This window comes from Equus przewalskii, chromosome 1 (assembly GCF_037783145.1).
Source record: "Equus przewalskii isolate Varuska chromosome 1, EquPr2, whole genome shotgun sequence".
Classification (NCBI taxonomy): Eukaryota; Metazoa; Chordata; class Mammalia; order Perissodactyla; family Equidae; genus Equus; species Equus przewalskii.
This window is the reverse complement of record NC_091831.1, coordinates 18,958,753-18,984,516: the sequence shown is the minus strand read 5'-3', so window position 1 is coordinate 18,984,516 and position 25,764 is coordinate 18,958,753. Positions and strand designations below refer to the sequence as shown.

The following is a 25,764-nucleotide window of genomic DNA, read 5'->3' as shown; positions in this document are numbered from 1 at the left end:
AGGCTCGCTGTGTTATAAGACGGGACAAAGCAAGCTCAGTAACAGCTCTTGCACAGTGCAGGTGGTCGAGCTAGCTGCTCCCCAGATCAAAAGTCAAACAACTCTGAAGCTTCTTTTGAAAGTGCAGTTAGGGAGACAAGGCCAGGCTTATCTGCACAAACAAGAACGAGTTATAGATATACATCGCAAATGCAGGAGGACAAAAAGGGGTTTCATAATCTTGCAGGATAAGAAAACCTTCTGGTGCTGACAATTCTGAGGGCATCTCTGGAATATGTAGCTTTTTTTTTTTTTGTAAAATTAGTCTTTTATTGTGCGGCGATTGATAATTATTATTTATGCTTTTGTGCTGTTCCTAAAGTAGCTAAGAATTTTTTTAAGCCACCTTAGGGGCAGGAAATGGTTCCTTTTCATGGTTACATTTTATTTTTCAGCAGCATTTAAGGACAGGCTCCTATTTATACCACACAAGCAGTTTTGTCTGTTGTAAACAAAGTAAGTGGCCGGGAATTGTGCTTTCCCAGAAATGTTTTCCAGGGAAGCCATAATAAGAAACAACTGTGTACATCTTCAGAATTTATCATCTAGGTATTAAGAAAGAATTCTTTGCTTTTATGGAAGAGGGAAAAAGACCCTCTGTTTGTAAAGAAATATATTCAGTATCCGAAAGTGTAATTCAAGTATTTGTTAAATTGCAGAAGTTGGCCACCTTTCTGGTATTAATTGAGGTTGTTTCCGTTTTTTATTTTAAATTGTCTGTAACATTTTTTGACAAGATAGAAGCTGAAATGACAGGAGGCATCATCATTTTTTTAACCTCAATATCCTATTTAAAAAGTTAGTAACTTCTTTTGCAAATTTATGTGAAGAACTTTGGAACTAAAGTATGAATATCAATGGGGGAAATGCCAGAATGGTAAATTTTACAAAAATTTTCAAAAGAGCGTTGAAGAGGCTTGAATTACAAAAGAACAGAACCCACATCCCCTGTAAAATTATAGTTTACCTAGGAAAAAGCCACTCTACTTTCCATCTACTGAGGCCTTAATGATTTTTATGATGAAGAAAAACACAAAACTATCAGCTTTTTAATTCCCAAATCAGTTAAAGGTGTCTAAATCAGGTCCCGAAGTACTTTCATGAAACCACACTCTGTCTCAAGGTGTGGGGCAGTGGGCCCTACGCTGGGGTGGGTTTCATAGTCTCTGAACCGCTGGAGTTTTCTGAAAACGTGTGTGTGTGTGTGTGTGTGTGTGTATAAGCATCTTTCTGGGAGTTTTCCGTAAAATTTTCAAGAGAGTCCACAACCACCTTCAAAAAAATTGAGAAATGAGACATTGTTACAGAACTATGTACAATGTCCTAGCTAAATATTACTTAATTACTTTGATATTCTGGCTTATTTGAAATGTGTTGGCCTACACGAAACGCTTATTTAGAATTTCCCGCAAAGTTTAACAAGAAAATTTGCAGGGATGCTTTCTTTGGGAAATCAGATAATTTATCAAAAATAAGTCCTTAAAGACAATCCTAGCAATTAAAATTTATGTAGGACCTTATGGTTTGTAAGACACATTCACATACTTTATTTCATTCAATGTGATCTTCGTAAGAACTCTGTGAGTTGGTATTGTTATTATTATCCTTATGTTCTAGATAATTGAGACCTACAGACGTTGAGTCTTGCCCAATGTCATTCCACCAAGATGGGGCAAAACTTGGACCAATACCCTCGTTTTAGCCACGGAAACCATGTTTTTAGCAGCCTCTTAGCAGTAACAGCAGCAGCAGCATCTTCTTGAAAGCAAATATTTAATGTTACTGTGTAAAAGGGAATGTGTTAGGCATCAGAGATTTGACACACTCAGAACTCTGCTCCCAGGTAACTTAATATTTTTAAGAAACAACAATACATAGTAATTTATGCTGTATGGTGAGTGAGAGATAAATGCAATGACAGGAAGGCGATGACAAGGAGAGGGAATCTCTGGGGCCTGTGGTCAGTTAAGACTTTATAGAGGAGATAGTTGTATCTGGGCCTAAAAGTCACTGCCTAATTCTTAATCCACACTTGGGGTAGGCTGCTTCCCTTTTAAAGGCAGCTTCAAGGTAATAACTCCCAGCAGCAGAATTTAAATGCTGGGGTACAGTGTCAGAAAAACCTATTTGACCACAACTATGTGGAGGGTACACAGGAAGTTAACAAACAATTTGTAACTGCATCTACTCATAAAGTAAATATAATCTAAAGGCTTATGGAGAATTTTTTTTAATTGCAGTGGAATTTAAGATTTTCTTGAAACAAATAAGAAAGGCTTGAAGTCACCTAAATAGTTCTAATTGTAAACAATTATGAAAAACCTTTTCACACCTTTTACCCCAATTTTAGAAAGATATTGAGGATTTTCACATACTTTACTAAAATTATATACTTATAAAATGTTATAGCCTTTGAAATTGTATTGCATGTTGATTATACCTACTATACAATATGATTCATGAATAGATATAAAGAATGTTGGCAGAGTACATGAATTATTTTATTGTGGCATATTAATTAGCTGATAAGTGTATCACTTTAAAATATTGAATTTTTTCACATATGCCAGTTAAATCTTCCTCACTGAATGGGTTTATAGAAATTTAGTTAGTAGAAAACTTGCCCAGCCAATAAAGAAAAGCATTCATTTTCCATTCTGTATACATGATCTGAAGCCATAGCTTTTTAGGTCTTTTAATCTGTTTGTTCAAGGCCAAGCTATTTATATGGATAATTTTAAAGCTTCTGTATAAAGAAAAAGAGAACACTTTATTTATTCACTGGGGTTTTTATGTGCCTTGAAATTGCATAGATAAAGTATTTTCAAGCTCGTGGATCTGGAAGAGATGAAAGGTCTCCTGTTTTATAAAGCTTTATGTAAGCTTTTCAAATATACAGTTTTCTCTTGGCTAGAATTTTTTAAATAAAACATTTTTCACTGTTATAATTGGAGTTTGATGTGAGCATCTTTTTCCTTCTCTGAATTACATGTTAAATTATGTGTTTAAGATCGTTTTTATTGCGTTTTTACCTTCTGGATTTTAATAGTTCTCTTGTTGGAGAAATTAATTTGCCAATTCTAATTTTTAGTATTGCACAACTATTTCATATGACTATGAGCGGAAAACCCAAAAATCAGATTTAAGAGTCTAACTTGGTTTTGCACCATATTGATATGAAGATGAAAAACTATTTACTTCCCCCTCCTTAAGAACTTTTGCTAAGCCTGGTGGACTCAGAAAAGGAAAAGAGGCATTTTTGAACTCTAGGGCAACTGGATCCAGACCAGTTTCTGGGTGAACATTAGCTGCTGTTAGCTCTGCCATGTCAGGGCCAAGAAACAGCTTCCCCTGGCTGGAGCATTCCCAAGCTATCATGGCCAGCAGACAGGTGGGGAATAAATATTGTAGAATGGTGGGACATTTGAAGAGCAAGCTCCCGATCCCCAGGACTCAATTTGGACAGGCTTCAATTGGAGCAAACAGGTGTTCCTGGGAGAAACTGTTCTCAGGTGGCTGGTGGGTGCCATTCTTTCACACACATGAAAAGTTCCCCTTCCCTCTGTCTGCAGGAAAATTAGAATTAACTACAGGTTTTCTTTTGAAATGGAAAAAGAGAAATAAAAATATGGCACCAGGTTTTGGCTTCGACTGGATTTCCATGGAGTATGTGATCTATGATGAATGATGAGAATTCTTAAAGCAAAGCATCCTTGTAGTTTTTAACATTGGAGATGCTGTAAAAACTGAATGAATGCAAAGAATCTTTTTACCAAAGTCTGTACCTATAAAATGGAATAGGCTTTCCTTCTATTATTAATTGTTCATTCACCAAGTATTTGGTAAGCACTTGTGATTTTCTAAACACTAGGTTAAATGCTGAGGATAGAGTTAAGACAGAAAAAGGCCCTGCCCTAGAGGGGCTTAGCCTGAGCTGTAGAATAGTAATGGATTGGATGATGAAAGTGAACCTGACTAGTCTTTGGGAAACTGGATAGAAGGTAGTCGCTGGCATCACAAAGATTTGTTTTTCTGTGACGTCACCATAATGAGGATATGGCTAACATTTTATTTGGGGGCATTCTTTTTAAATCACATTTTTCCTATAAAACATAAAATAATAATATTAAGGGAAATTTTTTAGAAGAAAAAAATTGTTCTTAATCCCTCTACCTTGAAACAAGCTACTCCCTTGGTACAAGTCTTCCCTTCCACTCATTCAGTCATGATCCATGTATAATGTTATACTGCTTTTCTCACTTAATATTGTATCTTAAATATATTTCAAAGTTTCCACATAGTCTTCATAATTGGATTTTTCCTAATTTAAAAAATCTAATAATAAAAGTTTTTTTAAAACTCTTATTTTGTAGGGAAGAAAAAAAGCTATCAAGAAACAGGGAAACAGTTATGCATAATCACACTGGTGAATGGCAGCAACTGTTAAAGTTTGGGCATTTTTCATTCCAGTCTTTTTGTATGCATTTTTGTATGTATTTTGTTTATGTAATTGAGATCATACAACATATACTTTATATTCTGCTATTTGCATTAAGGGTATATTGAAAGCATTTTCCCATGCCATTAAAAACTCTTTGTAATTCTTATTTATAGTGGTTGTGTAATATTCTCTCATAGGAATATTTCCTTTATGTTAAACACTTAGATTTTTTCTGGCTTATGGCTATACATTGAGATTATGTGTCTTCACTCATAGATTATTTTTGTTTCTTCGTGTGGCATCCTTGAAGAGAATAAATGCTCATCTCATTTAGGACTTCTCTGTTCTTGAGGTTTTTTATTTGTTTGGTTGCTTGGGGGTTTTTTTTGCCAAGGAAGATTCACCCTGAGATAACATCTGTGCCAGTCTTCCTCTGTTTTGTATGTGGGTCACTGCCAAAGCATGTACACCAACAAGTCGTGTAAGTCTGTCCTTGGGAACCAAACCCAGGCTGCTGAAGCGAGCGTGCCAAACTTAACCACTAGGCCACAGGACTGGCCCCATTCTTGAGTTTTTAACTTTCTAATCTTGTAGTCAGCTAGCATATATCTTCAAGTAACTTTTTCAAGAAAAATATATGATTTGGACATATTCTGATCCTCACATATATAGGAATTGCCACCAATTGCACATGTATGACACGTACATATGTATGTACCTACATATATTGGGCTGGGTATAATATTTTTAGATCCTGCCCTTCTTAGAAATCTATAAATGTTGAGCTATTGTTTTCTGACATTTAATGTTTCAGGTCAGCAGAAGGGTAGACCAATTTATGGTACTCTGTAGTGACATGTTTGTAGGCTTTGTTCTTTGTTTCGGTTTGGTTTTATAAATTTTTAGAATTAAACAGTCTATCCGGATGTGTCTATGTATGAGTCTATTTCACTAATTTTACGTGGATTGCAAGAACTTTAAATCGTCAAATTCAGGTCTTCCCTCTATCCCTCAGGAGAGTTTCCTTTAATCATATCTTGGGGGCTGGCCCCATGGCCGAGTGGTTAAGTTCGTGCACTCCGTAGCAGGCAGCCCAGTGTTTCGTTAGTTCGAATCCTGGGCGCGGACATGGCACTGCTCGTCAGACCACGCTGAGGCAGCGTCCCACATGCCACAGCTAGAAGAACCCACAACGAAGAATACACAACTATGTACCGGGGGGCTTTGGGGAGAAAAAGGAAAAAATAAAATCTTTAAAAAAAAAAAAATCATATCTTGGATTATAGCTTCGGTTCCACATTTTCTGGTTTAAGGAACATCTGTGATCCTCACATTAGACCTCTATTTTATATCTTCCATCTTTGTCATTTTTTATCATTTTTTTCTCTTCTTTTTTTTCTCATTTTATTATCTCCAACATCATTGATTCCACTTTTTGTAGCATCATTTCTACTCTTTACTGCTAAATATGTGAATATTAACTTTGCTCTTGCATAGCTGGTTCCCCTGAAATTTTTTCTTTATTTCACCCATCACTTCTTTTACTCTTTCATCTTTTTTAAATCTCACAGATTCTTACTTTACAATTTTCTGCCCCTCACTTTATAAAGGCTCTAACCTCCTACTGTTTTTATTGAGGATATCAAACGATTTTCAAAAACATTTTTTGGTTGTTTTAGAGCATAATTTTCGGAATTACATTCTTCTTCAGGCTTTTTAGAATGTCCTTTCCTTTCCTTTGTTTTATAGTATCTTTATTCCATCATCTTCATGTTGTTTTGAGTTTTTATGTTATTTGATTACTTTTTAAAACCTTTTCTTGGATCTGTAAATGGATGGCAGCTTTATATGCTCAACTTCATCTAGAGACAGTCCTGTCTGCAGACTGTCTTTATGGCAATGAAATGGGACTTCTTCCTTCTCCCACTCCTTTACATGAAAAATATCTAACCCTTAGGTGTACAGCTGTCATCTCCTTTGCTCCCCATCACCACAGACAGACACACTTTATTTATGGAGACCACACTTCCCAGGATTCGTTGCATTACACCATACCTTGCCTATCATTACCCAATATTGAATTTATTGTTTTCCTGGGAATTCCAGTTTCTTACTGGCTATAGAAAACAAACAAGAGGAGGAGCGTGGAGAAAGAGGAACGAATATAGCAGTCCAAATGCCTCTTAAGTTGCAGCATTTACTCATAAGAGAGACAGCTGCTCAGTTTCTAGTTGTTACAGACCTTGCATTTGTTATCTAGTAGCAGACTTTGTGGGAGATAGACTACTGCTTATGTTTTTCAGCCCAATTCATTTTTTTGTAGTAGTTGGAAATCCTTCTAGGCTCTGGAAATTTGTGATGAAAGTTTTGGTGTTGTACATTTTCATCACCTTCTATTTTTTCATTCCAATTTAATGGGCATTTTGATAGGTGCAGCATCAGGAGCCATCAACTAGCCACCATTTTAAACTGGAAACTGTGGGTGATCTTTAAAATTGCCCTAGATAACCATACAGATCATTTCTATAGCTCAACTCGTGGGCTTGTATGCCTGGGTGGTCTTGTTTTAACTGTTGCTATTTAATTATTGATGATTTACTGACACAAGGCATGGAAGCCTTAGGGAAAATGAAATCCCACATGCCAGTTTCTTTAGATGAATCTTCTTTGAGGTTTAAGTGTCCCTCTAAGTAATATAGTGAGGCAGGATTTAGGGAGTCATTCCAAATACTGCCTGGGAAAGTCAGCCGTGGCATCTCTGTTCATTGATGGAGTCTACTGATGCACCTTGAAGATGAGGCATGTCTGCCTGTGCTTCATGTCATGACAGCTGGTACAGGCCTGTGTCCTGTAGGCCAGGCATCCTCACACATTTCCATATTCCCCATTTCCCTTCTCTGCCCCTCCTGGGAAAAAGTCTAATCTCCAACAATAAAAATGACTTACCCACAGGAACTGATTTCCCCTATTGATGCTCCTATCCTGGGAAGCGTTTATTAGGAAAATGGTAATTCACTCCCCAAATATGTGTGGGGAACTTTACTCGGTATATAGGGATGGAAGATGACTGTTGCCTTCAGAAAACTCACATTCTAACTAGAGAGAGAAAAGGAATGCAGAAGAAGCGCCACCTTAAGATGTATGGTGACAGAAACCTCAGTGCTCAGTTCCCTAAGTCTGGAGATTATTGCCAGCTTGGGGGAATTGGGATGAGTTTCACAGGTGACTTGATGTGTGTAGGGGCCCTTGAAGGAGAGGGACCAGATTTGCCCAGGCAACGTTAGAAGAGCTTCCTGGCTAAGGAGATGGCATGAACCAAAACGGGAAGGTAGCATCTTGCAAGGCAGGCATGGCGGATAATTCAGATCCGCTCCTTATTGTCAGTTCTGTGATTTCTGTCTTTCATTTCCGGCTGTTCCCATTTTAACAGTAGAGTGCGGGTCACTTCACAAAACATTTGCAGTTGTGCATAACTGTCATCTCTTTCCCATTTTTACCCCCCACTGGGAAGATAAAAGCTTGACTAAGTGATAGTGACCTGTAAACCTACAGTCTACTTTTTCTTACTATCATTATTCTTTTTTGGGCACCTACTATGTACTCTGGGCAGAATGAACCTTATTAAAGGACCAAGTTCTTCCATAGTTTTTATGTAGCTCATTGATATGTTTATTTTTGTAAGTTCTTATTTCTTCTTGAACATCACTGATTGCACAGTGTTTCTCTAAGGATTCTGAAGGGTATTACAAGTACAAGTGAGGTCATATGTATGTAAGCAGAACAGACCACCACCAAAAGTTGGGATTTTTCTTTAGGGGCACCATGCCATCGAAAATACCATCCAGAGGGGCCTACCTGGAGACGTAGTAGTTAAGTTCACACATTCCACTTCAGTGGCCTGAGGTTCACAGGTTTGGGTCCCAGGTGCAGACCTACACACTGCTCATCAAGCCATGCTGTGGCAGCATCCCACATATAAAATAGAGGAAGACTGACCAGATGTTAGCTCAGGGACAATCTTCCTCAAGCAAACAGAAGAAGATTGGCAACAGATGTTAGCTCAGGGCCAATCTTCCTCACACACACACACACACAAAAAAACGACCATCCTGAGGGCCAGCCCCAGTGGCCTAGTAGTTAAGTTTAGCACACTTCACTTCAGCAGCCAAGGTTCAGTTACGTGGCACAGACCTACACCATGCTGTTTGTAGCCATGCTGTGCTGGCAGCCCACATGCTAAAAAATAGAGGAAGATTGGCACCACTGATGTTAGTTCAGGGAAATCTTCCTCAGGAGAAAAAAAAAAAAGCTGTCTTGAGCCAGTGCCCCAAATGCCTCTTTTCAGGCTTGTACTCTTGATCATGAGGCTTTGCTGGCTCTTCAGATGCTGTGTGGGCACCATGATGACCTGTTGTTGCAGCTCTGCTGCATACGACATCATCATATTCTTTGCTGAGAATAGGTTGGTTTGGGGGTAGAGGGGAGCTAGATCCTGGAGCAGTTTAGAAAGCCACAAATCAGAGAGCTGGATGGACTGGAATCAAACTTCACAACACTGACTGAAACTGGCCTGGGCCTGCTACTACCCTTTTTTTTTTTTTTAAACAATAGTCTAGCTTTAATAGAGCTTGAAATTTTTAACCAAGTTTTGCTTTGGGGAAAAATGTCTTAACCATGTGTCTTGTCAAGATGTCACTGTTTAAAATTTTTCTGAATGAAAGTCATCTCTCAGCACTGGGGTTCTTTCTAGGTGCACACCTGCCTTGTTAATGAAGTTCTCTGACTTTTGTTATTTCCATTTGCAAATGGGGATACTTAGCAGCCAACCTTGGAAGGAGCAGCTGTCCTCATCAGCATGGCTAAAGGGTTGATGAAATACTTGCAGGTACCTGGCAGGTACTGCAAAATCCCTTGGCCTTTCAAATCTGTGAGGAGAAGGAAGTGGGAGCAGTCAACACAGACATTAACTGATGGGTGACAGATAAGCACAAGGTCCTGGCTGGTCATCCAGTCTGTGTGATTTCTGATTTGTATTTATTACACAAATAGTATTGTCAAAGCAAAAGAAAACATTTTAAAAGGCAAAGAAAAAAAATCACTCGTAACCCAACACACCTACAGGATCTTTTCCTCATTTTTTTAAGTCTTAATTCATTTGTTGACATTTTTCTTTATGTGGCTTTAATACAATTTTAAGTTCTGCCTTTTTCTTTTTAACTTAACATGATAGCTTGTGTTACTATAGTCAGTTTGATATTGTAGTTAGTCTTTTCTTTTTTAATTAAGTTATTATGACATTTATGGAGGTTCAGGAAAGCCTGGGAGCATGCGGTTGGCATTCACTTGTTTTTCAGAAAATTGAAGGGCTGACTCTAATACATCTTAGAGCTCCTCAGCCTCATCTTGAAGAGCACTCTGAGTTTTGATAATTGCGTCCTGAGATTTATTTGTACCATTCTATGCTATCCGCACAGACATATATAATTTTGCATATGTTAATTTTAAGGTATTTCATGATAATGAAATTTATCTCTGGTAGAGATAAATGTGGTGGGTTCTAGAAATAGCCCCGTTTTCCCAAAGTATTCCCTACTGGGCTGAAAGGTAATCACTCAGCTTTATGCATCGTCTTTGTCAGATGTCAGTACTTGATAATTTAACCAGTATGGATCATGGCACCTACTTGGTGCTGTGTTAACCAGGTAGAATTTGTCTCCGCCTTGCACAGAACGCTGAGGGTCAGCCTAGGGTAAAGGAGGTTGAGAGAAGGGCTCCGGGAAGGGTGGTTTTGGAGCTGCCTTAGAAGAATGAGATGTAAGCTGGGTGCCTTGGTAGGAGGTGCTGCACAGCCAGGGGGCAGCATGGGAGCATTTTGCACCTGCTAGAGGATCGAGAAATGGAAGAAGGGGGCTGAACGCAAACGTGGCCATTTTTCCTGAGCCCAGCCTTGGGAAGGATGATGGATGACTTCTTGTCATCTTTTGTATTTCCTCGGGGGCAGCTAAAACAGAATCTTTCTACTGAGACCAGAGGTTGGAAACTGGAAGTCTGTGGGCCATAAGCAGCCTGCGGAATTTTTTTTTTTTGTCTACGTAGTTTTGTTTTGTTTTGTTTTTAAAATTGGGATATTATTTACATATAATAAAATTCACATATTTTAAATGTAGAGATGAATGAATTTTGGTCATGGTATACAAGTTTGTGACCACCACAAGACATAGCCCAGTTTTCTCACTCTAAAAAGTTTCCTCCAGTCCCTTTGCACTGAATTCCCTCCCTAATCCCTGTCCCAGGTAGCCGCTGATGTGCTTTCTGATGTTAGAGTTTTGCCTTTACTAGAATTTCATGTAAATGGAATTTTACAGTACATAGTCTTTTGTGTATGACTTCTTTCACTTAACATAGAGGTTTTGAAATTCATCCAGGTTGGTGTGTATGAGTATTTCATTCCTTTTAGTTGCTGAGTAGTATTCCATAGTAGGGATATGTTACAATTTCTTTGTCCATTCACCAGTTTATGAACGTATAGGTTACTTGCACTTTGGAGCTTTTATAAATAACGGTGCTATGAACATTTGTGTACACATCTTTTTGTGAACATGGGTTTTCATTTCTCTTGGGTAGATATCTAGGGGTGGATTGCTACGTCATATGGTAAGTCTCTGTTTAATTTTATATGAATCTGCCAAACCATTTCCAAAGCAGCTGAACCATTTTGCATTCACATAGCAGTGTATGAGAATTCCAGTTGCTCTGCGTAGTTACTCTTAAAACATTCAAAATAGCTGTCAACAATTAAAACTCAGAACCCTTTCGAGGGGCAGATGGTCGCCAGTTCACCGCAGTTCCTATTTGATCCATTTTGCTCATTTATGTTATCCACTTCTCACCTGTGGATTTAAGACCGCTGCCTTAGAAATTCTTCTGAGCAACATTACGTCCCATGGTGTGTGGCAGGGCATCATGGTTAAGAGCACAATCTATGGAGAAAGGCAAGTCTTCGTTGGAATCTCAATCTTAGCATTTATAAGCTGCCACTTTGGACAAGTTACTTCTCTCAGCATAAGTTTCTTCGTCTGTAAAATGCTGAGGATACGTTATTCAATGTTTTGTAGTAAAATGAGATAGTACAGAGCATGTCAAGCGCCTAGCACAGGGCCAGGCCCATAGAAAATGTGCAGTAAACGTTGAACATTTACTACCTATTAGGTTGATGATATAGTCCAGTGATTCTTATATGGGTAGTATCATGTATTAGATGCGTAGTATAGTCCAGTGTGTGCATCAGAGAGTCACTTGCACAGATTTTTTAAAAAACATAGACTCCTGTACCTCCCCCCTCAGATCTCATACAAAATCACAATCTCCTGGACTGGACCTGAGCAGGTACGTTGTGTAAAAGTTCCACAGATGATCAGGATGAGCATCCTGGTCGACAACCATTGGTTGACTGGGAAGATGGTAACAAGGAGCCCTACATTCTAAACTCAGTTCTGCCACTAACTACCTGTGTGACCTTGGGCAAATCACTTAATCTCTCTGAGGGAGCAAGTTTAGCTGAGATCTGACTCTAGCAAAATTCATCTTTCACAATCACTAGTTTCTTCCTGGTAGACAGTGGCTAACAGCTGGAGACTGATGAGTTGGAGGTGATTGATGGCTATGCCTGCTTCCTAAGTAATATGTCAAAACGAAGGCAAATCTCAGACTGAATTCTGCCACACATAGAAACACATGTTAGCAAGCAGGCACAAAAACGGCCACCCACCTTGTGCTGTTAGGCCCAGTGAAGTCCCCGTCCTCTGTCCCGATGGGAGAGTGCATTGACAGCAAGTTGCATGAAAGGTTCACTCGAGGCAGATGTGAGAAGATTCTAGCAATGGGAGTGGGCTAACCTTCTAGTCGAAGTCAGGCAACAGACCCCTCCATTGAGTGGATGGACACACACTAAGTCAGAATCCTGGGCAGAGAGCACATTTCCGGGAGGTAGCAATTGGGGTCATGAGATTCCAATGCCTCTTCCATGCAGGCTCTGAGAGTGCTGATGACAGTATTTCTAGCCAGTCTACCTGGCTTCCATACCATTTCTAATGTGCTCATTAATAATTATTAGTTATGCTAATTAAGGGTAACTAATTAATAAGATAAAGATAGCTGCCACACTTGTGGTAGCTGCCTCTGGAATATGGCTTTTCATTAGTCTTTTCAATGTGAACTCAACACGCCTGGGGTGTGTATTCCCCATAGGCCACTTCAGTCATAAACTCACTCCCTGGGCTGTGGATTAAAACTAGCTAATGCACACATATATGTCACACTACACGAAACTATGTTAAAGTTAATTACAGACAGTGTAATAGATGATTCCGAAGTTCCATCCAAACCTAAGATTCAACAATTCTACCTATGGAGGGTCCTAATAGTGTACTGCTTTTCAGCACAACTTCGCCTGGTCCTTAAGTCTCCTCTTTCTGGGAACTTCTCGGATCCTCCAGGCCAAGTCAGTGCCCTTCCGCTCCCCGTGCTCTCCTGGAAGTATTCGCCTTTTTCATGGCAGCTTATTTCAGGCCAGGGAACATACACTGAGGACTCCAACCTTTGTAAAATGGCGTCTTTTTTTATTTACTCACACTGATCTGCACTATTTCCAAACTTCAGCGATTTGAGTAGTACCATCACGATTTTTTTTTTCTTGGCCCTATCTGTCTAACACCTTTGCTGCTTTTTTTCATTAAATTGCTGCACTTTGTTTTAATTTAAATACCTTCTTTATTACGCAGAATATTATCCATGGAATCATAGTTCAAATGTACTCGTTATGCATTTTTTCACATATTAAAATAAATGCATAACTAAATATCTTAAATAAAGTGTTAAAAGTGTTAATGAATATTTAAAATAAAAAGTAATCATCTCTGTGCTGCCTAAAATCAGCTCTCATACCTCCCACAGTCTGCACGTGGCACTGTGGGGACCCTTGCTCCTCTGCACTTGTGGGTTTCCTTGCCATCTCCCCACTAGCCCATGAGGCCCTTGAGGGGAGGACCGGCTTTCATCTCTGTATCACCGTGTCAGTAAGCCTGGTGCCTGGTGCATAATATGCATTCGATAAATGTTTGATGACTGAACGTCTCTATCACAAATGCAATCCCATTAGCAAATAGGAAGATCTGCCATTTTCTCTTTGTTTGCCAACCTCTGATAATTTAAGCACTCAAACATGGAATCAAAACATAAGGAAGAACCAAAACATGTAGAAGTGAGGTGATACCTGTTTTTCTACCTCCTGAAAATGTTTTTAAATGACAGGCTATTTTTCATTTAACTCCACTAATGTTAAGTGGGCAAAAGTTAAATGATTTAAAATTGTAGGCAATTTTGTAAAGTAAAAATTTACCTGACACAAGGCTCAAGTCACCTATACAATGTAAAATGTAAAGAACTTTAAGAGGGAGTTTCCAAGTAGAAAATGGTGATGGAAAAAGCAGTGACCATATGTCGTACACCTGAAACTAAGACAATATTGTATGTCAATTATACTTCAATTGAAAAAAGCGGTGATCAAATTGTCATCTCAGTTTCCTGGAGGAAGGACAAAAAGAGAATTCAAAGGCCCTTGTTACTCTCTTTTTCCTGAGTGCCACCCTTGGGGACGTAGGAGCTACTTCTACACACGCAGAGTCTCACCTGGATCACATGTGCTCTTTAATCGCTGCCCTTTGGAGGAACCAGGCATTCCTGATCCCAAAGGGAAAATACCTCATCTGTTTGAAGGTGACCTGTCCCCTCGTACCCTGCCCCCATCCCACTTGTTCAAGGTCCTACTTGCTTGCTTTGTTCTCTTGCGCCCAAAGCCTTTTCCGTCCACAAGAGCAGGGGCTGAAACGTATTCTGCTTTAGCTCCGCTGTGCCTTGCTAGTTCCTGGGACAGAATGGACACTCAGGAAACATGTGAATGAATGAATGAATGAATGAATGAACGAAGAAACGATCCATCAAACAACAGAACAGGTGAACTACGACTTTGGTTTATATAAACCTTACTGACTTAACTTCCTGCATTTTAGTGAAGATCTGGAAGGAAACACGTTTGGAGAAAACTGTCTAATGTCTGGAAGCATGCCTCTGGATGGCAGAGTTAGTCTCGTCATTTTGGGTGAATTTTTACTTCTAACCTCCTTTAAACAAAGTTTGATGACTCAATCTTTAAAACCTAGTCAGTCTTACTCAATCTGAGTTAGTCCCAGAAAGAAAATGTTCCAAAGCAAATCAGTTGACTAAAACTTATAAATTCATCTTCCACTTATTGGAGTCTCTTTAAGTTAAGGAGGAATGTAACACATGAAATTTTTTTGAGGTTTGTCTCTCCATGGGCTTCCAAAAATGAAACATTTAGACTTAGAAAAATATTTATCTTAACGTGGTACCTACCTTGAACTCTTCTGTATGGTATTTACTGCTATCATTTCAGATTGAAGCATTTGCATTTAATTGCATAAAGCATTTGAGAAGTTCAAGATTTCTAGTTTGAGGGTTGATTAATTCTATAAGCATTACTAAGAAACATATTGAATAGAAGAAAAAGGGCATAAATATTTAGATATATAAAAAGCATCTAATTTTCTTAAGCCTTTAAAAAAGTTGTTTTTAATGTTTAAGGTGAGAAACATAAACGGACTTGCTGGTTTATTTGCATTGCTTTTGCTTTTTTCCCATAATTGCTGAGGTTGTTTTGTTCATAAAAAGGGAAGCAATGCCAACATCAAGAGTTGGCCGGTCTCGATTTGGGATCTTGTGAAAGTTCTCTCACTTACTTTAAACACACGTCAAATGTGGCATCAGTTTATTATCAATAGTTCCTTCTTAGACTGTTTAGAATCTTGGTCTGGCTTATCCCAGGAATGCACAGAGCTCAGGCAGAGGGAAAGAACATTGAGGATGCACAGTATGCCCAACCGGGCCAGCACTTCGCCTCCCCTCACAACCCTGGAGTGAAATGCCCTTGGTTGTGAAATTGGGAAAACTTACTCCTCAGGGAGCCCTTTCACTCCACACGTGACCTGTCCACTGAGGTTAATGATGGTCACTTCAGATGGAAAGCAGAAGAGGCTAAAATTACATTTCTAATCATTTTTGCTGCCTTCTGAAAAGTTTGTTTAGAAGTACAAATGGCTATGCAAGATTTATTAACTACCATATTACTCTTCCTGACATTGTACACAGTGCCCTAGGGAGGAATTTTTTCAGAAAGAGCCTCTTCCCTCTACTCGCCTCTAGTGTGTTTTATTTATTGAGTGTTCCGTGTCTAGAGAAAAATGTGATTAAGGAAAATGATTATATGTATTTAAATGGGCAGATGTAGGGAAATTCAGAAGTGTTATTTCAAGGTCTATATCTCTGTCAGGGCTGTTGATCTCATTCTGTTTTCTATAAAGTGGAGTGTGTTTGCACACTTGTTTGCCTAAAGACTTGGGGGACCCTTCCATAAACTGGACCTGACTAACAGTTCCAGCTGGTTCTGAGGACCCAACAGCACACTCCTTCGTAGTTTTTCCCTCCAGCCCCTGAGATTTACAGATGTTTTATAACTTTAGTAGTACAGACATTATTCCTGACCCTGATTTACATGCATTTGGAGACTAGCCTCAGTGAGATAGCTGCAGATATCAGGGTGTGTTTAATATTGAGGAAAATTAATGGTCTGCATTCTATGTTTGTTTTGCGCTGTTGAAAGTGAAATGTCTTAATAATGAAGAAACGTGGGATTGCTGAAATGAATTTGCTCATCAGTACATTTGTTTGGATCAAAAATAAAACTATTAAACATAAACTAAGAAAACCCTATGCATAGCCTTTCTCTATTATTTCCTTGGTCGGATTCTGTTTTCTTGGTTTTCTTAATTTGGACTGAGTCTCCAAGACAAAAAAAAATAATCGTCGCCTTGTCAGTGTGCTCTCTAGAATTTGTTTAAGCAAAGAGTCAGGTCACAGCACCCAGAGACTGTCCTTTTTTCTGCTGAGGAATTGTATTTTCTTGAGTGTGTACTGAACTGCATGAACAAATCATTAAGTGACACAAGCGAACAGGAAGAGAAAAGTATTCAAAAATTGTGTGACCTCTGCTCCAGGGGTGGCTGACAGAAGACACTAGCTTTAATTGTTTGTTTCTCTCTTGCCAGTTTTTGTTTCAATAACACATTCCGTGATCTTGAGGCAAAAGGTGATTGGGAAGGCAATATTGTGATTTTAATGGTTATATCGATTTTTCTTTCTTCAGAATGATCAAAAATATTTTCCTAGGTGTAATCAAATAGCATTTATACACAAATCATTCTAGTTAAGGAGAAAGAGCCATATTAATTAGTACTGCATAGGAAGTGGAATTTAAACACAAGCTTGTAGATCTTTTGCCTTTCTTCTGTTCTTGGTATTTTTAAAAAGAATATTTGATTATATATTTGCTCTCAACAGAGAAAAGAGTGGACTTAAACAGGTTTACTGGTTTATTTTGTTGATAGCTTTGTTTCATAACAAGGAAATAAAATAGCCACCTGACTTTTTTTTCTCTGTATAAGCATATGTATATTTGTTTTAAACTCTCTTCTTCACCCTCTAGAAAGACATCAACAGCACATTCTGATTTTTGTCTACTTTCATCCTTTTAAAAATAACATTCAGATTTGTGTATTTACATTTTAAAATAAGAGGATTCATTTGCTTTGGAATGGAAGCTTCCAGCAGCAATGTAGATTCATAAGCTAATAAATTTAGCAAATAATGTCAGAGAAACTTTAAAGCCGGTCTCTATCACATTTTACTGTCAGTAAGAACTGTCAGAATCCCTGCTCTCTAGAGAAGTGTTATATGTATTTAAGAATTGAAAACAAAAAGCAGAATCCTCGCTGTGGCGAGGTGCCCTGGATATGATAGTCCCCCCATGTCAGTGAACCATGTGGCTTATCAAACCTTGAGCTTAGTGTAATATGCTGCTGTATGGTGCAAACACCATATACTGTCTGACCGCACTGAGCATGGGTTAGCCCCCGTCACTGACTGTTGCCATCTCCCATTTGGAATGTTACCCCAGTTTTTGCTTACACTAGCAGAACACCACTATGTTTATTGAAAACTATAGACGTAAATTCTTCATGATGAAACCAAGAGGGAAAAAAGAATTCCAACTTCAATTTTTTTTTTAAGTTTAAAAATTTATTAAGTTAGGACAACACAGAGCTATTGCTTAGCAACACTGGATTAGGCAGAAAATAATTTAAGCTCCCAAATGAGAAACATTTGTAATCGAATATGCTCTAACACTTGCTTTACCACATGGCTTAACACCCTTTTGCTCACACATGGTTAAACACATGTTTGAACTGATGTTTTAACACCCGTCTCACACATCTTTATGCTCTTTGTTCACATAGCTTAAACACATGCTTTGACACCCTTCATGCACTCATTGTTGAACACAGGCCGAGTATTGTCTTGGGTCTCATTTTCTAGAGTTCATTGGTTAGTAGCCTTCAGCCAAGGACTGGTGCCTGGTAAAGTCAGAGCGCTCTCTGCTAGATGACCTCCACTCTGCTTTTCTTCAGTCTGTCTGGAGAGGAAAAGCCTCTTGGAGATGACCACTGCTATGGTCATTTGTGTCTACTGTACCCCTGAGGGGTGGCCTTTTCAGGTATTTCAGCACGTGGGTGTGTCATGTCACAACATATTGTTTTCCACCCTGGCCAGTCCACTTGGATTTTCCCAAACTCTAAAGTCTTACTCACAGCCAGATGTAGAGTTGAGGTGAATTTTTTTCCATCTTACATGTTGCTTGGTAATTTCAGCAGAATTGAAAATATGTATACCAGAATGGAGTATTTATGTTGAAGAAATCTGAACACAAACAGAAAAAGTTTGACCTAGTCTTTCATGAGTCTGATTGTTTGGACTCTCTTTGTTTTCCTCATGGCATCTGCCATCACCTTAGGTGACTGTCTCCACTTAACTCTGACTGCCTAGCCTTGCCATTGGCAGAGTCACAGAAGGCGGGTCCTTCTTCCTAAGATTATAGGACTCAGTATGTGACAGAGGTTTAGAATGTAGGCTTCTAAGCCAGACTGCTTGGGTTTGAGTCAGGCTTATGTTTCCTCATCGGTAAAATGGGACTATACCTGCCTCTTTGAGTTGCTGTAAGGATTAAGTGCCACAACACTTATAAATCACTTACACAGTGTCTGGCACAGTGAGCGCTCAAAAAATAGTAGCTCTTAATTCAAGTGGAATAAAATAGTGACAGTTACCTAAATCTAAACAGTGCTCTGCAGTTTATAAAATGTGTTTTATCTATATCTTTTTAAATTTCTGTCAGAACACTGTGAGGTAAAACATTATCCCCATTTTACAGGTAGGCAGACTAAGACCCAGATATCTTAAGAACTCTGCCAGAAACTGCATAGCTAGCAGGTAATAAGGTTGAATGTTGAATGCTGGTCCCCTGACATCTAAGTATTTTTCCTACCATGTTACAAGGCTGAGTCCTGTGAGATGTACAAGGAAGTACCAGAAATAGCCCTTCCCATCAAAGAGCTTGCAGAGGAGGAAATATACTGACAAATGAAAAATCGCTTCCATTTATTGACAGATTACTATGAACCAGCCCTATACTTGTTCTTAGTGCCATGGAGTCACTTCTGACTCTTAGTGACCCTGTGCAGAGCAGAGCAGAACCCTGCCCGGTCTTTTTGCGCCATGTTCTCATCTTCCAGTGCTACATCAGACAATGCTCTGCTGCTGTTCATAACGTTTTCATGGCCAATTTTTTTGGAAGTGGTGGCCAGGTCCTTCTTCCTAGTCCATCTTGGTCTGGAAGCTCTGCTGAAACCTGTCCATCATGGGTGACCCTGCTGGTATTTGAAATACTGGTGGCATAGCTTTCAGCATCACAGCAACATGCAGCCAACACACTATGACAACTGACAGACAGGTGGTATGGTTCCCTTACCAGGAAATGAACCTGAGCCACAACAGTGAGAGCACCAAATCTTAACCACTAGGCCACCAGGGCTGGCTCAGCCCTATTCTAGGCACTTTATCTCTCTCAGTCTTTACAACAACCGATTCAGCAGGTGAGAAAACTGAGGCCTAAAAAGCGTAATGAACTTACCCTGAATCAAAGAGCTCGTGGGTAGCAGAACCGGAATTTGAACGCAAACCTGATCCCAAATAAAACCCATACTTTTAACCATTACTCATATTGGCTCTCAACCAACAACAATAAATGAGTTCACAGACAAACTACAGCTATTGTATAAATCAGTTTTGGATGAAGTGTATTCTTCCCATAATCGTTCCTGGTTATGTTGCTGTGTGATTGTTTGTTTGGCTTTTTTCACTTTTAACATTATAAAGTGGATAAATGTAACAAGAAATAAAAGTTATGGCTATTATTTGAAAGCATTTGTAAATGAAATCTACATTTAGTCTATACCACCACCTTGAAGAAATTCAGGGCTATAAAATGTGCTGCCTGGATAAATCTTCATGGAAATTTTCTTTTACAGGTAACCTGTGCTCACAGTTATCTGAATATAAGAATCATTTACATTCTGTGGTTTTCAGGTTCCAAAGAGTGTTAATGGATGCTAAATTAAATTATTTGAAAATAAATTCTACTTCACTGGCTGGACTCTAAAAGGTCAACATTAAGGAAACAGTGTAAAGAATGATACCCTTGAGTTTGGTGAGTTGGAAGGGCATTTTTCATTATTGTACATTAATAACTCAAGCTACCTTCGTAGCTGGCTTTAAAGATAACTTAAAGGTGACTGGAATCCTTGAATTAACTTTCCACGTTAAATTGGTTTGGACCCAGATGCAGAGACTAACAATCAGACCATTTTAACACAGAACAAGATCAGCCAGGAATAGCAACACTTGGATGCCTGACTTGTGGATGTAAGCAGGAATTAGTGATGACTTTGAATGACTGGAAGATCCCAGATGGAAATTTTGGGGGCTCTTCATCCCGTTTTGCCCTGAACACAGAATTGTTAGTACAAATATCTGGCAACATCAAAATACAGGTGCAGATTTGGAATATATAAAGCCTCACTTTAGTTTCTTTGTATTTTAACTGAATTTCACTATGTTGAAGTTCAAGATCAAATGCTTGAGTTTTCATGTAGCATTTGCCAAATTTCCAAACCTCTAAGCACAAAATCCTCAGCCTTCATTTTTTTGCTTGCCTGGAAATCTAGGTAGCACTGAGCCAAAACTAGAAGTTATGAAGTGAGATTATACTTGATTAGGAACAAAAAAGTCTTGTGTCCAGAAATGCAGATGTGCACAGCAGTCCTAGGGGAATGTTGGTATTTGATCTCCGAGTCTTAAAGGTTCATGTTCCCAAGGTTAAGAGATGCAGAGAGCCAACTTTTATTTGTAACTAATGCTGAAATTACTCTGGAGATTCAAGAAGTATTACGTTACATTACAAATCACTCAGCTTTGGAAATCCTACGACTAGTGAGTTACAAATATCACTGTGTGAGAGAAAGGGGCAATAAGTGAAGGACGTCATTCATAAACTCAAGTTATACTGCTGCAGCGTGGTCGTGAGGATACTGTGTGAGAGTTTTCATCTCAGTGTGAAAAGGAAAAGGGAGCATATGTAGTCCATGAGTCAAGACCCCAGCTAAAAGAACCAGAAAGTAAAGGCCTCCTTGAGTAGGAATTTGGGTGGGGGCCGGGTGGGGGCAGGGTGGAGGGGGGCTGCAATCCAATTTTGGCTGCAATATCTTCCTCCTTTTCTAATATCCAACTTCATGACCTGGGGTGAGTCACTTATTTATTGACCCAGGCTTCCATTTTGGTGAAAGTTAAAGCTGAGGTATTTACAAAATAATATCCTTCAACAAATATGGCGCCCATGGCCATCTATGAAAAAGATACACATAGCGGATGTTTCACCTCAAGGGGGAACTTTGTTGGAACCAAATCCAATATTAAAATCAAGAATAGTTAGAGGCATTAATGTGTCAGCTGCCTTTTTTTTAACCTTAATATGCTATATTCCTATACTAAGTACTTGGTACCCTCTGGTATTAACTAATTGAGCTTCCATTTGGACTAGACCTTTCTTGTTTTTTTAATCAACAACTTTGATTCCAAAAACAACAAAGAACAGATGGATAAATCTGTGTCTTGGTTATAGGAATAAGCTGTTGTGGGCAAAATTACACCTTTTACACTTTTCACCAATAATATCTACTACTAGATGTGTTTGTTTTCATTGTGAGGTTAATCTGCCCTTGCTATAAAATGTTTTTCTTTAAGAATTAAATTCTTTAAATCATCACACTTTGGAAAGAGTTTTTAAAGTGATCGGAATGCATGATCTTAAAAATACTGCGAAAATTTGGAATGTAAAACATAATCTATATAGTTAATGCACAATATATAATTGTAAATGTATGATATATTTTTAAGTAGATAATACATAAGTGAAATATAGGAAAATGAAGCACCCCATACATATAATTTACATCAAACTAGTAAATTCAAATTCAGGTTGTGGCACGTAAACATTTTCTACTTCATTCATCCTCACTAATGGTATTTTTCAGATCTTAGATTTTGATAGATGCACCATGGAGTGTAGAAACAATCATTATTTAGGTAGCTGAAAAATAACTTGCCAAAATTGATAATGAAAGTTATTCAAGATGTTCTGTCAAAATCCTTTCCAATTAGTGTTGAGGTCTTGAAGAGCCAGACTTAGCTTTTTATTAATATGTTCAGTTTATTAATGTATTTTTGATATATGCATACTGTGACTATCTAATACTTCTCATGATATTGCATAATTATAGGGCTTTTAATTTATTATACCCCAGTCTATTCTTCAGTTTTATTTAAAATTCAGAATTACTTCACAGTTTTACAACTAATAACTCATTAGGAAGCCGTGCAGTGTACTTGGGGTTACCTCTAAGGCAATCCATATTTAACAGTAAACTAAAGAAATATCTGACTACTTGCCTGTCATTGACCAGTTTAAATATTTAAAGGTATCATCTGACCCTTTGTCTAACCACTTATAGCAAATGAAATAAAGATTGTGTATAAAACAGAGGAAAGGGAGATCCTTTCAAATAGTCTTTTCTAAATGAAAAAAACTAATGCTATCAGTAATCATGTCCTTAGATAATACTTATATATATATGATACCATGCTAATGATATATTATCTTTTTTTAAAAGGCCCATTTTTTCTTTGTTCTTGTCATTTTTCAACAAGACATAGAAATTTAAGCATGTCATTCTACAGTGACCAAATTCAGATTCATTGTTAATCATCATAATAGTTTTACATTCCTGTCTTTTCTATTATATCTTAAAAGACAGCTTTTGGCTTGTTTCTGTCTTTCCTTCCGAATGACGAGAAATTGAGACTATTGTTTTTAATACCTTGCTTTCCTTACCAGATAAATGAACATAGTTAAAACTTATAGTGGCTCAACCCCTTGCTTATTGAGGTGTTTCTTACCTATATTATTTAGACCATGTCTGACTGTATAATAAGTAGCTGAATGATGTTAAATTAGTACAACCTAATGCGATGGGTACAGTGGTATGATTTAACTAACATTTATTCAGCATCTACATGATAAAAATAGTATTAGGTTCAGTAGGGATACAAACATGGGGTGGAAGATATCTCGTAAGAGGCAATGAGATAATTAGGGTCTATTGTTGGATGCTGTATTGGTCAGGGTTCTTACATCCAGCATGGTAGAATCATTTAGCTAATTTAAGCAGAAAGAGATTTATTAGAGTAGCTTATAGACTCTTTGGGAAAGCCAGCGAAGCTTTTTTGGATGCTACACAAAGCAGAAGAGACCAATCAAAGAGTCCTGGGAGAGCTCACCACTTCAGTCTTACCCTACATGGCACCCATCATCAGGAACTAGACTCCATCATCTCTGCCAGAACTGTCCCAGAAGAAGCAAATGCAACCCCCTCCCCTACACACACACACATTTGCCTCCCATGCAACTGCCTCATATTGCTCACATCCACTTTCCAAGTCTTGCACAGACATCTGCCTCGCAGAACCTGGGCCTCATCTGGAACCTGGTTGCAAGAGAATCTCAAGAATGTAGTTCTTAGCATTCTAGCCTTTGCAAAGAAAGCTGCTACAAGGGATCCAAATCTGCGTGGAATGAGCCAATGCACAGTACCCTCTGGGGATGCTGTGAAGTAATGATTCTGAAACTGTGTTCCAAGGAACCCTAAAATTTTGCCCACCCACTTGAAGATTGCCAAAGAGGAAGAAGAGACCAAACAGGCAGAACTTAATCTGGAGCAGCTGCACATTAATCTCGTCTTCTCCTGGGCATGTCTGTAATCATTTGAGAAAAGTTTTCTCTTCATTTTTTTGTTTTTTAAGTTTCATAATCACTGCTAACCTGCATGTATGCCTCAATCTTTTCATGTTAAGCAGGTTATCACAAATGTACCTTAGCATTTCTTTCCATAACAAGCTTTTTAATAGAACATCGTCACTTTCTTAGCCAATATTTGAAAATAATGACGAATTATACTCTTCTCTCACATGCCTCGTTAGGGAGAGTGCTGCTAACAGGCCCATTCATATTAGGGTTTTTAACGTGAAGCCACCACCTCCTGAGAAAATGCCTTGGAGTTGTTCAAAGCTTTTCCAACATCTTCTCATAAAACCTCAGCAGTGGAGGGCTGCCCAGTCATCATAGCCGTAGGGATGAAGAGACTGGACACATTTAATTACTCTTCAACTACTTTATTTCATGGGACTTCAAAAGCAAAATTAGCGGTAGCAGAAGACGGTGGTTACATGGGGTTAACTTAATCAATGTGTGCTAATTAAAGAACTGTTGTGCCTCTGCCATTAATGCCTGTTTCAGATGGTGGAGGGCTCTTAGTAAATCTTACCTTCTTGGGTCTCTCTATCAATATTCTGCTGTGATGACTAAATTGAAGGGAAACAGTCTCTAAATTAAGTAGGAGAGAGACAAAGCTATTGCCTGCACATATATTGGTCCTCATGAAAGGATTTGGGTTGGAAGCCTTTTTCGTGCAGTCCCTCTCGAGCCTCTCCCACCGTACCACGTATGGCCTTTCCCACTCTGACTCAGAACTGCTCACAACAGATGCGCAGTAAAGAAACCTGGACTTTTGCTCACAGTCCACTACTTGTCCATCTTTCATGGACAATAGCCTAACCTCACCGCTACCTGTCATGCCACATGAAAGCCCAAACCTGCTCTGCCACCCCAGAAACAGGCAGCGGCCAGACGTTGCTGTAAAGGGGGAGCTTTCTTCACTAGCACAGGCACTGTTTGTCCTGTTGCTTCACTTGCTTACTGGAGGCTTCAGAATATTTCATCTTTTTATAGTTTCTATAGTTTTTTAATACCAAAAAAAGGTGAGTTTGTTGAACTATTCATAATTAAAAAACATTTTAAAATAATTTCATACTTATTGTGGAATACCTTGAAACTTCAGAAAGATATCGAGAACAAAATAAAACTCCCTTGTAAGCCTCATCACCCACTGAACCATTGTTAACACTTCTGTATGCATTCTCCCCACCTGTTTTCTATGCATATTTTACCTACAAACCATTGAGTATTTCATTGGCATTTTGAGTTTTAGAAACCTGTCTATGATTTACTGTTAGTATGAACAAAATTTTTAAAGTTATTGTCCTAATTTGGTAGGTGATGTATTTTAACATAAAGAATATAGCATCTGCCAGAATTATTTATTTGAGTTTTGCTTATAAATTATAAAATCTGTTTGGTTCACGTAATTGCCTTTTAGTTTTTTTTCTACCGTCAGCTGTAAAGCATCAAACCAAAATTAGCAGCTGCAGTCCTGATTGTACTTTATTAAGTATATAGTCAACTTTTTCACCCCTGTTTCCGGCGAAGTTTATTTAGGTAAAAGGTTGATAACATTCTTCACAGCGAAGAAAAGAGTTTTTTTCTTTCTTTTCTGTTAGACAGTTGTATCCTGATAACATTGACGAAGTTAAACATGAAGAGTCATTGCTTCTTTCTCATGTAAACGGACCCATCCTTCCACTCTGTTAGCCAGGTTTATAAAGTATGTGATCTCACATGCAAGAGAATAAGTAGGTAGTGTGTGTAGGGTATCTGTATTACGATGGGTTTGTTGAAATGCAGAATGATCCAGAAACATTTGTATTTTGACAAAGACTGGGCCTCTCCCGTGCACTGATGTGCAGTGTTC

At 38.5% G+C, this 25,764-nt stretch overlaps 1 protein-coding gene across 6 annotated transcripts in view; it reads left to right on the top strand.

Annotated features, from left to right (window-relative positions):
• The window catches only part of VTI1A (vesicle transport through interaction with t-SNAREs 1A), a 344,315-nt gene that overhangs the window by 214,399 nt on the left and 104,152 nt on the right, over window positions 1–25,764 (top strand). For 2 of the 6 annotated variants that reach the window (XM_070632691.1, XM_070632681.1), the window contains one exon: window positions 4,413–5,742. The exons of the other annotated variants lie outside the window; for them this stretch is intronic. In XM_070632691.1, coding sequence (XP_070488792.1) covers window positions 4,413–4,605 — 193 coding nt within the window. In that variant the 3' untranslated portion in view covers window positions 4,606–5,742. Of the gene's footprint in view, window positions 1–4,412; window positions 5,743–25,764 lie in introns of those variants that run through there. 6 annotated transcript variants of the gene reach the window in all.